The 18,359-nt window shown below is 43.0% G+C and overlaps 1 protein-coding gene and 1 long non-coding RNA gene across 2 annotated transcripts in view; one reads left to right on the top strand and one right to left on the bottom strand.

Moving 5' to 3' along the window:
• SLC6A2 (solute carrier family 6 member 2) overlaps nucleotides 1–16,436 on the top strand; it is a 56,602-nt gene extending 40,166 nt beyond the window's left edge. Inside the window, exons 10-15 of the mRNA XM_083752931.1 lie at nucleotides 677–805; nucleotides 1,374–1,473; nucleotides 8,327–8,427; nucleotides 13,207–13,374; nucleotides 15,244–15,315; nucleotides 16,212–16,436. Coding sequence (XP_083609057.1) covers nucleotides 677–805; nucleotides 1,374–1,473; nucleotides 8,327–8,427; nucleotides 13,207–13,374; nucleotides 15,244–15,315; nucleotides 16,212–16,235 — 594 coding nt within the window. The 3' untranslated portion in view covers nucleotides 16,236–16,436. The remainder of the gene's footprint in view (nucleotides 1–676; nucleotides 806–1,373; nucleotides 1,474–8,326; nucleotides 8,428–13,206; nucleotides 13,375–15,243; nucleotides 15,316–16,211) is intronic.
• The window catches only part of LOC310850962, a 285,884-nt gene that overhangs the window by 147,348 nt on the left and 120,177 nt on the right, over nucleotides 1–18,359 (bottom strand). The gene's annotated exons all lie outside the window — the stretch shown is intronic.

The following is an 18,359-nucleotide window of genomic DNA, read 5'->3' as shown; positions in this document are numbered from 1 at the left end:
ACAGGATGTGGCATTTGGTCATACACTTAATAGGTTTTCTTAGTGAGGGTTAGTTAAATTCATGAAGGATTGGTCTGTCCATTGTCATTAGATGTCATATGGAACCTCTCATGTCTGGATACAAGATATCTTTGATTACCAGATGTTTGTGGCAAACAGCAGAAAATAGCCATCTTCCATTTTGCTCATCTGATGAGTTTCCCTTGCCCAATTTGACTCTCAAGGTGGCTCCAGAATTAGAGAAAGAAGCCAGATTTGGTGGATCTTGGATCATGGAAAGCTGCCTTATATTGAGTCAGATCATTAATCTATCTATTTCAGTATTGTCTATACTGATTCAGAGTGGCTCTCCAGCATTCTTGGAGCTGTGGTTTCTTAAGGGTGCCAATAGTTGTTAGGCGACCCCTATTCCCCTGCCAGAGCTACAATTTCAGAATGGTTTAACAATCAATTCCTTTTCACAGAGAACTCTGGGAATCTTACTCAGAGTAGACCCACTGAAATAAATGATCCTAAGTTAGCCATGTCCATTTACTTCTAGGTCTACTCTGTGTAGGACTTGCATTGGATGCCACTCTTGGAGTAATTAATTTATACCAGGTTGCTTTTTTTAATGGGGGAAGGTTAAATGATAAAGCATTTTTGCTAACCTGCAATTTTCTTATTTTCTTTTTAGATGGGTGGCATGGAAGCTGTCATCACCGGCTTAGCAGATGATTTCCACATCCTAAAAAGACATAGAAAACTTTTCACATTTGGGGTCTCCTTTGGCACCTTCCTCGTTGCTCTCTTTTGCATAACAAATGTAAGTGTCCCTTTAGGAAGTCTGTGCCTATTCTTGGGCAACAACTCAAGTGACTACCAAGTGGATAGCTGCCAATCCTTCCATCAAATTTTGTGTCGGGGAGTTAACTATTTGGCACAATGGCCAGAAACTGCTGCTGATCCAATACATAGATGATAGAGAAAATCCTGTTGTCTTATGCTCCAGTGAGAGATTCAAATTACAGAATTAAAAATTAGTAATGTATTTATTGCACTTATATCCCCCTCTCCCCCACTCCCGGAGTTCAAGTTGATGTTCTTTACTTATCATTCCCCATGACAGAACTGTTTCTTTTAAATCTGTCTCTTCCTACTTTTACTCTGCATGATTGGCCAACAGCCTGCAGGATGATAACCCAATGGTCTGTCCATCACAGACACCAGGTTAGGGGGAAAAACTGGTCTGTATTGAGTCAGACTCTCCTAGGACTGAAATAAATTGGTTACATGGGTTGTCAAGCAAATTAGATCCCATCCAATCAGAGCTTTGAGTGTTCGAGTATTTCTGGGCTGCTTGCATTATTGGATGCTTTCTTCTTGTTACTTAGGGTGGAATCTACATACTGACTCTGTTGGACACATTTGCTGCTGGGACGTCCATCTTGTTTGCTGTTTTAATCGAAGCCATTGGCGTCTCCTGGTTTTATGGTGAGCCAGCAGTGGGGGAGGATTGTTCCAATTGTTTATGACTGCAACCAGTCAGAGTAAACTGCAGTGTTTCCCCCCAAAGTAATTGCTACAGTAACATCATAGTAGTTTAGAGAAGGGGAATGTGGATGAACAAGAATCAAAGAAGAAGAGACAAAGGGGCTATCTAGATCAGCATTCTTTTTCCACTGGGGCCAACCAAATTCCTATGAGAAGCCCAAAGCAGGGCATGAATGCTGTAGCCGTCTCCTGCAGATGAACCTCAGCAGGTATGTGCTGGGTGAAGAAGTCCTTCCTTTTGCCTGTCCTGAATCTCCCACCATTCAGCTTCATTGAATGGCTCAGGTTCCAGTATTACAGGGGGAGGGGGACAAATCTACATCCTAATTAAAAACACATCTCATGAAAATTCGCCAGAAATTTAGTGAAGATTTCTCCTGATCATCATACTTTTTGTGTTCAGTTTTGACTAATGTGCATATTTCGCCCGCTGTTTTCCCTAACATAATGCGTTTCTGTATGTTGTTTTCAGTTGCTGATTTTTATGCACATTTCACCTCTGACATATGCATTTTGGTAAACGCTGTTTGATTGGAAAACTAAACTGAAAAATTCTAAGAAGTGCAAACTTCGAGAGACAGCTGTGTTTCAGTTCTCATACAGTTTTGAAAAGTGCATGTTAAGGAGGTTCACTATTAAATGCAAGTTGAATTTCTCCTCCATCCCTAGCTCTGGAATGTATGACATCAGGCTGTGGCTCATGGGATCAGTGTGACTGCCTATTGAACAAAAGTCTCCATTCCCATATACTAGAATATGCACGTGAAAGGCATGTTATGGCCTTTCTCTTCGACATCTAGTTTTCAATAGGCTGTTTTTTCATATGCATTTTATGTTATATACAAATCAATATAATATTGTGAGCCTCCCATCAGCCTTATGCAATAGTCCAGTCCAAACAGAGGTGTTTCTTTTTTCTTTGACGTCTTCATCTGCTGTCTATCAGACAGAGACCAAAACATCAGGTCAAAGACTCCCTTTATTTACACACTCAGCTCAGCTTTTTGAGATTAGTTGCAATTCAACATCAGAGAACAGAGCTTTGCCCTCTGATGCTTTCTGTATGTCAAATAGCCAAAGGACATAAACACAGACCAGTGGAGTAAAGGAGACACAGAGAGATTAATTTCCCCCCTCTTTCCCACTGTGTAGACGATCATAACACTGCCAGCCAGCCAGATGTCTCTCCTCCTTCTCCTGCAAATGAAAATGAATGCGTTTAGATAACCTGGGCTTGAAAAGCTTGCCGAAGCTGTATTTATTATAACAGCTCTTTAGAGAGTTTACTAAACACAGCAGGGCAACCTGGGGGGAAATGGCTTTTTAATCACACATGCGCCTGCCAAGAGGTAAGAGCGAGGAAGCTTCTGACCGACTACTACCTTGAAGACAGGGAGCACGGCGTTAATTATGCCCTCAATTACACTGTTCCCATCATGCTGTATAAATGCATGTGATTGCAGGGCAGCTCAAGCTCTGCTAGGACAGCGTTCCTTGGGGAGAGGGTTGGATAGTTAAACCACAGTCAGTCCCTCTTCCCAAGAATCTCTGGGGATTGTAGCAAGCTGCAAGCAGAGTAGGGCTCTCCTGAAAACTCTCAGTACCCTTAACAAACTACAGTCTCCAGGAGTATTTGGAGGAAGCCATGGCTCTTAAAGTGGAATCATATGCTTTAAATGTAATGTGCCTAAGACTGGATCCCTCTTTCTTTCTTTCTTTCTTTCTTTCTTTCTTTCGAGTGGGGAACCTAGTACCATTGACAAGTTATAATAATAATAATAATAATAATAATAATAATAATAATAATAATAATTATTTATTATTTGTACCCCGTCCATCTGGTTGGGTTTCCCCAGCCACTCTGGGCGGCTTCCAACAAAGATAAAAGATACACTGAAATGTCACATATTAAAAACTTCCCTGAACAGGGCTGCCTTCAGATGTCTTCTGAATGTCAGGTAGATGTTTATCGCTTTGACATCTGGTGGGAGGGCATTCCACAGGGCGGGCGCCACTACCGAGAAGGCCCTCTGCCTGGTTCCCTGTAACTTGGCCTCTCGCAGTGAGGGAACCGCCAGAAGGCCCTCGGAGCTGGACCTCAGTGTCCGGGCAGAACAATGGGGGAGGAGACGCTCCTTCAGATATACTGGACCGAGGCCATTTAGGGCTTTAAAGGTCCGCACCAACACTTTGAATTGTGCTCGGAAACGTACTGGGAGCCAATGTGGGTCTTTCAAGACCGGTGTTATATGGTCTCGGCGGCCGCTCCCAGTCACCAGTCTAGCTGCCGCATTCTGGATTAGTTGTAGTTTCCGGGTCACCTTCAAAAGTAGCCCCACGTAGACCGCATTGCAGTAGTCCAAGCGGGAGATAACCAGAGCATGTACCACTCTGGCGAGACAGTCTGCAGGCAGATAGGGTCTCAGCCTACGTACCAGATGGAGCTGGTACACAGCTGCCCTGGATACAGATTTGACCTGTGCCTCCATGGACAGCTGTGAGTCCAAAATGACTCCCAGGCTGCGCACCTGGTCTTTCAGGGGCACAGTTACCCCATTCAGGACCAGGGAATCCTCCACACCTGCCCGCCTCCTGTCCCCCAAAAACAGTACTTCTGTCTTGTCAGGATTCAACCTCAATCTGTTAGCCGCCATCCATCCTCCAACCGCTTCCAGACACTCACACAGGACCTTCACCGCCTTCACTGGTTCTGATTTAAAAGAGAGGTAGAGCTGGGTATCATCTGCATACTGATGAACACCCAGCCCAAACCTCCTGATGATCTCTCCCAGTGGCTGCATGTAAATGTTGAAAAGCATGGGGGAGAGGACAGAACCCTGAGGCACCCCACAAGTGAGCGGCCAGGGGTCTGAACACTCATCCCCCACCACCACTTTCTGAACACGGCCCAGGAGGAAGGAGCGGAACCACTGTATGACAGTGCCCCCAGCTCCCAGCCCCTCAAGACGGTCCAGAAGGATGTTATGGTCGATGGTATCAAACGCCGCTGAGAGATCCAGCAGAACTAGGAAACAGCTCTCACCTTTGTCCCTAGCCCGCCGGAGATCATCAACCAGTGCGACCAAGGCAGTTTCAGTCCCATGATGAGGCCTGAATCCCGACTGGAAGGGATCCAAATGTTGCATGACAATTCCCTTCAGTCCCAATGGTCAGAGATAGAAAGTTATAGAATCATAGCATCTGAAGGGAGCCCGAGGATCATCTTGTCCCACCTCCTGCAATTCATGGGAGCAAAGATCCAACAACATCTGGAGGATTGCCTCTTCCCTATCCCTGTTTAAAAAGGTTTGCATCAGTGGAGGTGCTCCCTAGCCTAGTCTGAGCCACGAGACCCTTCCTTTTTGCTAAATTTATTCTCTTCATTGCTCTCTCAAAATTATCTCCCATTCTGTTGAAACAGGAGGTCCGGAACTGAGAACGCTCCACATTATTGCCGTCACGGAATGAAGTCCACCCCCATACCACCGCCATTCTTTTTTTCTCTGGTCCTAGCCAGGTGTCTTCTTAAATGGTTTTCTTATGAACTTTCTTCCCTTTGTTCTTACCATTCCTTTTCCTCATCAAACGCCTCTGCCTGGTCACACACATTCTCATCTTTCAGTTCTTCTGCCAAAGACCTCCTAAGTGCTTTGGCAACTCCAAAAGCGCATTGAGGACACAATCATCCAAACAAGATGATGCGGGTTGTTGCATGCTCCCTCACCCCTTTCCCCATCTGCATTAAAAGGCCTGTAACCAGGTTCATGGAAGTAATTCTTCATGCACCATATCATTTCAAACTGTCCCTATAAAAAGCTTGACTTTAATCAACACCTTCCATAGAGATTGCATTTCTTCTTCATCTCTTTGACTCACTTGTTAATCCTCCAGATTCTTTCCTCTTTGATTCAGCTGTCTCCTCTTCAGTATAACGGGCAACATAGCTTCAGTCCTCTCAAAGTTGAAACAAGGTCAACGTTTGTTGTGTGAAATTCATCCTATGCCTTCTGCTTTGCTGCTTATAAATGGGCCTCTACTCTCCCTGCATAAGTTTAAAGGCTGGGATGTGACTGAGGTTACGGCATATCTGTTGGAGTTTGCTGATCAAAGAATATGACATTAACAACATCCCTATCTTCTTTGGGCTCAGAAGTTATTTACTCCTCCTGAACTCGGATTTACTGGTCTTTTAGAATAGCTTCCTTTTGGTTGAGGTTCATGTCATTGACTCTCTGCAATTAGCCAGACTCTGTTCATTTCTTAGAACTATTTCTTTCCTAATTACTACCATTCTTCCTTCTCTTGCTCATATCCCCTTCCCTTTGGAAGTTCTACACACAAAGGGTCCCAGGTTCAATTCCTGGTGTATCCAGGTCAGACTGGGAAAACCTCCTGCCTGAAACCTTGGAGAGCTGCTGCCTGCCAGTGTAAACAGTGCTGAGCTTGATGGACCAATGGTTTGACTCAGTATAGACAGCTTCCTATGCTCCTATTCAAATTTACTGCTGCACATAGCTCAGTGGTAGAGCACACATTTTGTATTCTAAAGGTCTCAGGTTCAAGCCCTGGTATCTCGAGATAGCGCTGGGAGAGACCCCTGCCTGAAATCCTGAAAGGCCCTCATTATCATATAGACAATAAAGGTAAAGGGACCCCTGACCATTAGGTCCAGTCATGACCGACTCTGGGGTTGCGGCACTCATCTCGCTTTACTGGCCGAGGGAGCCGGCATACAGCTTCCAGGTCATGTGGCCAGCATGACTAAACCGCTTCTGGCGAACCAGAGCAGCACACTGAAACGCCGTTTACCTTCCCACCGGAGTGGTACCTATTTATCTACTTGCACTTTGAGGTGCTTTCGAACTGCTAGGTTGGCAGGAGCAGGGACTGAGCAACGGGAGCTCACCCCATTGCGAAGATTTGAACTGTCGACCTTCTGATCGGCAAGCCCTAGGCTCTGTGGTTTAACCCACAGCGCCACCCATGCCCCTATCATATAGACAATTTTGTTGTTGTTGTTTAGTCGTTTAGTCGTGTCCGACTCTTTGTGACCCCATGGACCAGAGCACGCCAGGCACTTCTGTCTCCCACTGCCTCCCGCAGTTTGGTCATATAGACAATACACTGATCTAAATGGACCAGCTGTCTGACTCAGTGAATAAGGCATCTTCCCATGTTCCTGTGTTCAATGGAGTTTAAAAGAATAGACCAGTGGTCTGGCTGGATAGAAGGCAGCTCCCTACATTAGACCAGGGTCATGACTCAGTGGTGAAGCATCTTCTATGCCTGCAGAGTTCAATTTCCAGGTGGGTCAGCTGCCTAAAACTCTGAACAGTTACTACCAGTCAATGTAGACAGATATATGATCAGCTATAGAAGGTAGAAGGCTGATTCCCCCCTGTGGATCAGTATGAGGGGAGACTTTCAAGTCAACTGTTTCAGGAAGCTAAGAGATGATTTTTGTTGTTGACACATTGCTCTGTAAAACATAATTTATTATGGCTGTAGGGAATGTTAAAATTGATCATTGGCTAAATCTGGCATGGCTCTGTCCACCTACTATCTTCGGAGTTGATCTCTCTCTCTCTCTCTCTCTCTCTCTCTCTCTCTCTCACACACACACACACACACACACCAGCCATTCCCTTCTTTCAATGCCCAGTTGCCTTATTGACCAGCCGAAAACTCTGTTTAGCTGAAAGGCGCACTTGACATTTTAGCACCAGCCAAAGGAAGTTTTTCTGAAATGTTTTGATGGCAGCTTAAGCTATACCTGTGTCAGTTTATGTGGGGAGGGAATGACTGCATGTAAGAGTTTTTACAAAGAATGATTCCAAATAAGAATTTGTTATTACATGGATAAACTGTGGTGTTTACAAATTGAATGGATATTCTTATATGTTTGACTGTCATTTTGGGCTACAAAGGGATTTTAGGGAGGGGCAAAATGTGCACATGTTTCCTTCTGGTTCTCTGGCATTATTTTCCCTCTTCCCTGCTTTAGTTCCATTTTCCTGGGCTGGCTTCTTCCTGAAAAAGAGGCACATGGGAGAACCCAGCTACCATGGACAACTTTAGGGGTTAGACTAGATGACCCTGGGGGGTCCCTTCCAACTCTCCAATTCTATGATTCTAACATTAGGAACTTGGTGCTGTAATGGTGCTTCATTGCAGATGTTGCTGCTTGATGCCTTTCCCTTTTTGGAGAACTTCTAGAAAATCATAAAAAGAAGTGACTTTTTTGCCATTGCAAAATGGAAAAATGTGCCCATTTCAGCAGAACCCGAACTAGATTTGCTAATTAACATTGTAAATAATGGTACTTTGTTTTTAAAAACCCTCATACTAACAGATGTTAGGAAAAGTTATGTAGAATTAAGGGACTTTGCTTACAACAATTGAGCTGAATTAGGGTTTTAGAGAGGACAAACCTTTGCTGTGATTTGCTACTTGACAGCGTTCCAAATGTATGAAACCTTACCAGAGCTTAGTCCCTCCCCCCCCCCCCCGAGTTCCTGGGACTTACTCCCAAATAAGCACACACAGGAACTGCAGCAAATTGCTTAAATCTCATTGGATTCAGTGACTTCAAGATGACAGTCATTTGGCCATCATTTCATAGAGCACCATCCTTTTGATGATGCCACAGAACATGAGTCATATTTGAACAGCTTATCAGCTTTAAGTGGTATGGCAAGCAAGTAGTGTGAACATCAAGCATTGCAGTGGCTGTTGTTGTCAAATGTATCCATGCGCTGTCTGCTTCTGTCTTATATTTGTGGTCAACCTTCAGGTGTGGACAGGTTCAGTGAAGACATCCAGCAAATGATGGGCTTCAAACCAGGCCTCTACTGGAGACTTTGTTGGAAATTCGTGAGCCCTGCTTTTTTATTGGTAAGCCTTTCAGATATTTTAATAGGAATCATAGAGCATGTGAATCTATGGCAGGCATAGCCAAAGCGGTGCCTTTCCACATGATGTTGGGCTTCAGCTCCCATCAGCCTTATCTGACATGACCAATGGTGACAGAAGCTATAGTCCAGTAGCAACGTATGAAGGGAACCACATTGACTACTCCTGTGACATGGTTTGCTCCCCTGCCTCTTCTGGTATAGATCAAAAACGTGGGTCCTGGCCCAGACATGTTCATGTATAAGAAACCTACAATCAGGTAGAGTAGGGATGAGCATGCTAGCTTCCATGAACTGGAGGGTGACCGTATAAAATGGGGAGCCTTTGCTGTTCATACAGACTTCCTGTGTGGTGTAGTACCCTAGAAAATACCGTATTTTTCCATGTATAAGACTAGGAACGTAAAGCACCATAGGAAAAAAAAAAAGCATTAATATTAATCATAGAGTTGTAAAGTTGGAAGGCACACCAAGAGTCGTCTAGAGCAACCCTCTGTGATACAGGAATCACAGCTAATAACTGGCTAATCAAGAAAGTTTAAGCAGCTGCAAAAGCCAGGCAGCATAAAAAATAGTGTTCAAAAGATCCCTGAAAGTCAAAAGCAAGATGCCTGCTGCATCTCTGCTGCAAGAGTATTTCAAAGCAAGGAACCAGTGATACTAAAAGCCCAACTTCTCATTGAAGCTAGTCAGGACTCTGTAATATTGGAGATAGCTAACTGTGCTCCTCTGGATGATGTCAGGGATCAGGCTGGGATGTAAGAGCTCAGGCATCCTGGACCCAAGCTGTTTAGAGTTTTGTATAGTAATACAAGAGCTCTGAACCTTCCTTGGTAGCATCAAACAGACAGTGCAGATGTTTTAGTGAGGAGGGGGGGTCACATGCTGTCAGTTGCCTGCACCCGCCAGCCATCTGCAATATCATAAACCTTCTTCTGTGTTTGAATCTCCCTTGACCTTGGACACCTTCAACTTGAAATTGCTCTGCACAGTTCTACTGAAAGGAGTGGGGCTTCAGAACAGCACGTGTTAATGGGTTTTGTACAAGAAATAGATTGTTCCATAGGTGCAGGAACATGAAGATTAATGGGAAAGAGTGATCTGTAACTGGACTGTTGTTGAATGGAAGTTTCACAGTTTTGTTTGTGGGTCTGGTTTTGTTGATTTATTTTCAATCTTCAGCTGCTGCAAAGGTGCTGGTGGTGGGAAATAGAATCTGAAAATGAGATATTAGTTTATTAATTTTAAAAGGGGGGGAACAGTAAGCCGTTTGGCGTCATTTAAAATTTTTAACACATGGAAGATGTTTCTGCTTGGAACACTCACAACCCACTTTTGTTAACATTTCCCTTTTTAATTTCCCACTCAAAATCTGAAGATCCCCCACTCCACTACTTCTAATCATGGGACTCTATAAGACCATTAAGTGCATCTTTTTCAAATGAAATATAAATAAATAACAGATGTGTCCCACCTTTCTGGGCTCTTTGCTCTCATAAGATTTGAAGATGATGAAAACACACATACTATCTAATTGCAGTGATGAGCAGCAGATGGTTTCTTTTTTCTTTTTAATTGGAAACAAAAAAAAGAGCAGATCAACCCAAAACGTCTTTAATTTTTTTATTCCAGATGTCAAGTGAAGTGAGTGTGAATGTAGTAAATATATATATTAAGGATAAATGTGCTTTCAAATGCTAGTGGCGAAAGAATTGCAACCTGATGTGGAAAAGGGGTGGGGGAGGGAGACTGGAAAAATGAGGGAAACTGAAATTGAGAAATTTGTCTATTTCTAGTCCATAGTAGCTTCCTGGAAGCAAATCTCTTGCTTTAGTGTAAAGATGGAGTTGGGTAAGTTTAGGCTGGAGAAGAGAAGCCTGAGAGGTTATATGAAAACCATCTTCAAATACCTGAAGGGCTGTCACATGAAAGATGGAACAAGCTTGTTTTCTGCTGCTCCAGAGGGTAGGACTGTCAGGTTTGCATTTATTGGTACAGGAAGTATTGGTTTAAAGTGTAGAGATCTTTCCTATTCTAATTAATTCAAGAAGGTTCTAGAAACTTCTCTGTATGAGACAAGCTGGTGCAAACTGGAAGTTTCTAGCTAACAATCAAGCTTCTATCCTGTCTGGAAACAAGCAGAAGGTTCCTGATGTTTGGGTTATTCCTTCAGAGAAGCTGAACAGCTGGTTCAAGCTGGTTTTGTTAACTATTTCTGTCAAGGTCATGCTGACTATAATAATAGGCCAGAAGGAGCCTAGGTTTCACTTTCTGTCTCTCTTTCCTTCTGGTGTGGTGGTCTGTATATAGTGTTAAGGTTTTAGTCTTATTTTAAGTTTAAGTTAAGTCCGCTTCAACTTGATTTCTTATGGACTGTGATAATCCTGAAGACTTGGATTTGTGACCGTTATGTTCATTTGCCTTCAGTAGTAAAAACTCTGCTGGATGAAGTTGATTGCCTATGGCTTATTTTTTGGGAACCCTGCACCGTGTTTAATTTTTTACTCTGCTAACTATACGTTGGAGTCTGCTCTGGATCAATATGGAGCAGAATCATGGCAAGGACCTGAACCAATGGGTTCAAATGACAGGAAAGAAGATTCTAGTTAAACATTAGGAAGAACTTTCTGATGGTAAAAGCTGTTCAACAGTGGAATGGACCACCTCAGAAAGTGGTGGGTTGGCCTTCACTGGAGGTTTTTAAACAGAGGTTGGAGGGCCATCTGTCAGGGACTCCTTAGCTGTGACTCCTGCTTTGCAGTGTGTTGGACTAGGTGAGGATACCTTCCAACTTTATGATTCTATTGTTCAGCATCCAGATTTTACTGGGTTATGGCAGTGGTTTTTTTGTTTGCTTGCTTGTTTTCTGTTCCAAAGATGGCATGCTATCAGCAAAGACTATAAACTCAGGATGAAGCCTCTTCTCCGACATCTAATGCCCTTAATTTGATGTTTGAGCGACAAGCCTAATAGCTAACATTATAGGCAAATCAAAACCCTTTCAGGCTTTTCTTCTGTGACAAGATTTAACTTGACACTCAATATTAAACAATGAGGTGCATCGGATCTTGTCCCCTTTCTGAGGTTGCCATTTGCACTCATGCTGTTAAGTTTGATAGCTGAGAATGCCACAGTCGACAAGCGCATGGTGAGGCTAGACAGCAGAAGCAATTGGAATTTTGGGATGAGAGAAGACACTGAGTTTTTGGATTGTGATACAGACAAATGGGCTCCCACTACAACATTGGTGTGCCTAGGCCAGGGGACAGGCAAATTTGATTTTAATTTGATTTTAATTAATTTTAATTAATTTTATAATGAATGTTTTTAGAATGTTGGATTATTTTTATTGTTGTTAGCCGCCCTGAGCCCAGCTTCGGCTGGGGAGGGCGGGATATAAATAAATTTTTTTATTATTATTATTATTATTATTATTATTATTATTATTATTATTAAAGCTCCTCCTTCTCAGGTAGAAGACTGTTCGGGGCAAGTCAATGGGTAGGCACGTTCACATATCAATATGGCGTAGTGGTTAGAGTGTCAGACTAACAGCTTGGGGACCAGGGTTCAAATCTCTGCTCAGCCATGAAGTTCACTGGGTCCCCTTGGGCCATTCACTGCCTCCTCTCAGCCTAATCTACTGCACAGAGTGGTTGTGAGGACAAAATGGGGAAGAGAACCATTTACAGTACATCACCTTGAGTGCTGGGGGAGAGGTATATGAATGTATTAAATATATAAAATAAACATCTGTACACCCCTTTGTCCACCCCCCCTTTCCAGCCACTTTATTCCACTCCTCCCCTTCACTGGGTTTGACACTGGTCTTTTCTTACATATTTCACTTTCCTGTCCTTAAAATTGTGCATGTGTATATACTGTTCCTCTGTAGACAGGGTAAAGCCCAGCTGTGAGTCAATTGTGAAGCCAATTCTCTAAGGTGCTTCTATCATATTACTTTTCAAGTGGAAGCATTTATAGGAAGTTTGATAAGCCGCTTGGTGACTAACGTAAGTGCCAAGAATTATTGTGTGGTCACTAATATGATTGCAGATAAATATTGTATGTTTATTTTACACTAAACCAGTCATCTTCAAATTACAAAATAATCTTCAGAGTTCTACAGCAGCCTTTGCTAATTTTGTGTCCACAGATCTTCTTGGATGACAACTCTCATCCTCTCCACCCAGCAGGGCCAATGGACAAGTGAGGACAGGAGTTGTCATCCAATAAGATCTGGAAATCCAAGGTTGGGGAAAGATTCAGAGGATGGAGGTAACCATAAAGACTACCTCCTTCCCTGCAGACCCTCCTGGGTGCTGAGAATGGCAGAGAAGGCCCTCTTGGTTGTTCCATTGCCCTCAGAAGCATGGGTGGCGGCGGACTGCAAGAGGGCATTCTCTGTGGAAGCCCCTAAGTTGTGGGATTCCCTCCCCACAGAGGTGTGTCTGGCACCTTCATTACACAGCTTTCATCATATACTGAAGATACACCACTTTAGCCTGGCTTTTGATATTTGAGAGATAAATATCTTAGGACCCACCTTATTTCTGTGATGGTAAATTCTTCTAAAATGTTTTTAACATTGTGCTTTAATTGTTGTAAGCTGCCTTGGGACCTTAGGGTCAAGAGTGGCTTGTTGTTGTTGTTGTTGTTGTTGTTCTGAGGAGACACCTGAAGAGTCTCCTTTGTTTCATCTTGGAATAAACATATGGTTCAAAGGAAATTGATCATAACTTTCTCCTCTTATTTCCCACAGTTTGTGGTAATAGCCAGCATTGTCACTTTTAAACCTCTGACCTACGATGAGTATGTCTTCCCACCCTGGGCCAACTCTGTCGGATGGGGAATAGCATTGTCATCAATGATCCTTGTGCCTGCGTATGCCCTCTATAAATTATTGAAGGCGCGAGGGACCTTTAAACAAGTGAGTGGCCAAGCAGTGAAATGTCATGGAAATGTTCTTTGTGAAATGAAAATCGCCAGTATTAAGCTAAGAGTTTGCTTTCTTTAATTCCACAAACACTTTTGCAGATAGGTGACCTTTTGGAAGCAGCTTTTAAGTAATTTGCCATTTCAAGAAGGGATTTAGGACTCTTTTTCTACTTCCTGTTCTGGAAGTTTGGAAGCTAAAACACCCCAGGACCTGACCTATTAAAGGACAAGCTAGGCATGAGAGCCATCATCTCGTTTTCTAGCACGATGATAGCCAATTTGGTGCCCTGCAGGTGCTGTTGGACTCCATTTCCCATCAGCCCCAGTCAGTGTAGCCAATAGGCAAGGATGATGTGAGTTATAGTCTAGAGGGCACCCTGTTGGCTCTGCTAGCAACTTGTTCTTAACTTCAAAACATCTGCAAAGATTAGATTAAGGAGTGGAATTGGTCGAGCATTTCTTTTATGCCATTTCTATTATTTGAAATTTGCTCCTTGAATGTGCCGGGACAAATAGAAGCTTCAGACTGGGAGGGATGTGATTCCAATCAGAAAAAAGCAGTGTTTGGGAGAACCATTAAGACCCCCACCCCCAAGTGCATCCCTGAGTGACTGTTTTGGCATTAAGTGTTATATCAATGAATAAAACGTGATAATAATGTATAGAAGCAAAATATAATGGGGAAGCTTTTAAGATACACTTCCTTGCCTTGGATGTGAAAATAAATTCTATTACAGAAAATGAGTTACAGGAAATTCTTCCACACACCAGATGTGAAAATAAATGGGGGAAACCCTTCTCTGCAGTTTTTTCACACTTAAGTTGTTAATGGAGGCGAATCACTTGCAAAGTAATGGGAATGTGGCTTGAGCAAAAGAGGTCAAGACAGAGGTCAAGGCTGAGACAGACACGGTGAAAGTGACCCTCCTTTTCCAAATTTAAATCCCAGCTGTTAGTTCAAAACTCTCTCTGTAGACCAGTGATGGCAAAGGGTTCTAGTTCAGTGCTAGAGCATCTGCCTTGCATGCAGGCCCCTCCAGGTTCAATCCCCCAGGTAAGGATGGAGGGAAGCCCTATCTGAAACTCTGCAGAGCCATTGGCAGTCAGTGTTGACAATTCTGAGCTAGATGGACCAACTGTCTGACTCGGTATAAAACAGCTTTCTATGTTCCTAACCTGTGGCTCTCCTGACATTGTTGGACTACAACTCCCATCACCCTGATCTGACCATGCTGGCAAAGTCTGATGAGAGTTGCAGTCCAACAACATTTGGTGGGTGGGCACAGGTTAACCAGCACTGGTATAAGGATACAGAACCCAAAATTTATCATATTTGGTTCATCTATACTTTCAAAAAGAGAGCCTTGGTTTCTATGGTGAAAAAATGTCTCCCATTATTCTGCATTGCAATTGCACTGTGCTCGCTTCCCAATTACCAGTTTTGTGATCATATTAATTTTCCTGTCACTGCCATGGGAAAGCCTTCTCAGTGCTGTCACGTTCACTTTAGATGTGCTTCAGCCTTTCAGTAAGAAAGCATGAAGGCACAATTTTCCTTCTCTTGCTTTTCACTTCCCAGCATCTTCTATTGCAAAGCTGGTTCAAAGAAGGTTATGTTATTTGCCACTAAGCTTTCTGTGTCCCACTCCTGCCTTTTGTGTAAAGTGCTGTGGTGTCACAGAATCCTCACATGCAGCCAAAGATGTCTGTGTAACTTGTGATGTGTTTACTCCCGCACTAACTAAAGTGTGTTTTTATTACTAAAAATAAAAATAGAAGTCAAGAGCTTTATTCCGTCATCAATATGCAAGTATAATTTTCCTTAAAGTGATTCTTCTCCTCTGCCTGTGCTCCTTTGTAGAGACTAGCATATTGCATCACACCTAAGAATGAACACCATCTTGTAGCAGAAGGGAATGTGCGGCAGTATAAGGTTTGTATTCTTCTCTGAACTTTATTCCTTTGTAAATGTACATTCCTTGAAAAGATGTAGAGTGGTCCCTCGGGTTACATACGCTTCAGGTTACACACTCCGCTAACCCAGAAATAGTGCTTCAGGATAAGAACAGATATCGGGCTCTGGCGACACGGCAGCAGCAGGAGGCCCCGTTAGTTAAAGTGGTGCTTCAGGTTAAGAACAGTTTCAGGTTAAGAACGGACCTCCAGAATGAATTAAGTACTTAACCTGAGGTATCACTGAACAGGGTAATAATGTACATCAAACAGGAATATATGAATCACAAACGTGTATATGTCTACAGGTAGACAGATGGGTTTAAGAATATATATATATATATATATATATATATATATATATACACACACACACACACACACACACACACACATACACACACACACACAGGCCAAACTGATATTTTGATTCTGAGCCATTGTATAAAAGTTTTATTAGAAAGAAAGCTCCTTGGATTTATGTAGAGCAGGGTAGCCAATGTGGTCGCTTCCAGCTGTTGAAGGACTACAACTCCCATCATCCCTACCATAGGCCATGCTTCCTGGGACTGATGGGAGTAGGTGTCCCACAACATTTGGACATCCTGATATAGTGGGATCCATGTCATTCTTGCAAAAATCAGTTTGGACCTTTTTGCTGAGAAGCTTTCCAAACCCAAAGAAATTTGTAGTTCATAGGCTGTACTTACTTATTTTATATTTATTGCTCACTAGCCTTCTCTTCAGGTTTTAGCCCCGTGAAGTGTGCAGGGAAGGGAGGTCTTCATTATTGTTTTTGCTAGAATTTAGCAATACCATTAACAACATCACCATAGTATTCAGACAAATCTTTTCTTCTTCTTTTTCCCCTTGCAGTTCCAGCATTGGCTATCTATATGATGATTAAGAAAAGGAAAGCCAGTACCTTATAAAGATAAATTGGGAATACCTGTGAAGTCAGTGACAAAGCTCTCAATCATGCTTGGTCCTGGCAGGCTGGCACACTCCGAAGAGTATCTCCAGCTTTCTTTGGGCGAAGATTCATCATTCACACCCTATCACACAATCATTCAGTTTGTTAAATGAACTTCCCAGACCATTCATTGGTTTTTGTTTAAGGTTTACAGGGTGGGTGGGGATTAACATATAAGTTCTCAGTGTGCTGATCTTGATCCTGACCAAAGGAGTCATCTTTGCTAATGACTGAAGCAAAAATGGGGGAGGGGGATAAAAATCAGTATTCAGCTAAAGGTTGTCTTATCTGGGGGCAGAAAGGTCAACAACATATTTCAAATGCTTGTTTCAAAGGGAGAAAATGGGAAGGTGCCTTATACCAAGTCAGATCATTGATCCATCTAACTCAATAGGGTTTCAGTTAGGAGATATTCCCAACCCTACCTGGAGACTCCATGGACTGAACCTGGGACCTTTGCATGCAAAGCAGGTGCTCTGCCCCTGAGCCTCTGCCTTCTCCCTTTAAAGTATGTCTGGCATTGGTCTGACTAGACAAAATTCTAGTCTCTGAAACAGGTATGTCCATCTGCAAATCAACATTTGATTGTGAAATCATAGACCCCAGTCCCACTGTCAAATTGCTCTTAGCATCAAGATGTCTCCCCCTCCCATGTTCGGTCAAGTGGGTGACTTGCTTAGGTAGTACTTTGGAACACTCCCTTGTCATTTCTGGTGCGATACTTTTCTAAACAAAGGTGGTTGTCTTAGTTGCACATATCTGCCTTTCCTGGAAAGTGGCCAGTGTTGGAATTAGGTTCCAAGCTCTTGAGGCCAAATGGCAGAGAATCTTTGTGTGTGTGTGTGTGTGTGTGTGTGTGTGTGTGTGTGTGACTGGGCAAAATCATTCCCTAGTAGTTCCTGTGTTTTCTACACAAGTGGAAGTGGAGGACCAGAGAGAGAGAGAAAGAGAGAGAGAAGTAATCAAATACTCTTGCTATGCTTTGTTTATACTTTGTGCTTTAAAAATATTATACACACACACACACCAAATTCATTATGCTCACACACACATAAAATAAAAGGCACCACCAGCTGGCTGCATGTCAGATGTGGATATGGTGGCTCCTCTGAATGGGTTGACCTATTCCACAAACCATCTTGTCAGTCCTTTATAACTGAAACATATAGGTGCTCCTTGCTGATATACCATGATCTATCTAAATTCTAATGATCTTCTGCAGAAGCTAGAAAGACAAAATTTGGAGGGGTGATAATCCATTTTAAGAATGGCTAAATTCAATAGCTTTTAGGGGTTTTAGTGTATGTCATATAGGGAGCCCCCCAAAACCTGGTGGCTAGAATGTCAGATTTGATGAATGTGGTAATCCCAAGGTCATTTGGACAAATCATTGGCTTAGTTCTCACTGAGATGGTAAAGCTGTGCATGGGCTCTACCAATTTAGGCTTTTGTTTGGGGGTTCACATGATGTAATGTTCCACCATACCACCCCCAGCCAAATTTCTAAACAAGGTGCTTATCAACCTTTTTCAACCCAAGTACTACATTCTCCCATGGACAACCTTCCAGGAACCACATACCATGGGCAGGCAGCAACCTGAGGATAGAATGAGTGGAGCAATGCAATTGGCTCTTACCTTTAGCACAGTAGGCTACAGTCAAGCTACATATATATCATTTTCAGAAAGGCAGCCAGCCCCTCACAACACACATTTCTCCATCCAGGAAAGCAAAAGGCATGCCCACATCAGGGACACATTCCAGCCAAGGAAGATATGGAGCAGGATAAGTGTAGCTTGGGGAGAAGGAGGTATAGAAGGACAGTGCCTGGGGAAAGTCCAGTAGCTTTGAAGTTCCAACCGACAGAGCCTCTCTCAAGCCTTTCTGCCTATGACCACTTCCTGACCCCCGCTTTCTCCCTCTTTCTCCTCCTTGCTACCAACAACAGATCTTAACTATCAGCATTCTACCTCAGAAAGTTCCTTCTCCTCCACCTCTCCAGCCTCATTTCAAGTAGAGTGTGTACACACTCATTTTCTCTTCCACCACCC

Source organism: Podarcis gaigeae (assembly GCF_964106915.1).
Source record: "Podarcis gaigeae genome assembly, chromosome: 8".
Classification (NCBI taxonomy): domain Eukaryota; kingdom Metazoa; phylum Chordata; class Lepidosauria; order Squamata; family Lacertidae; genus Podarcis; species Podarcis gaigeae.
This window is presented reverse-complemented; position numbering and strand designations above follow the sequence as displayed.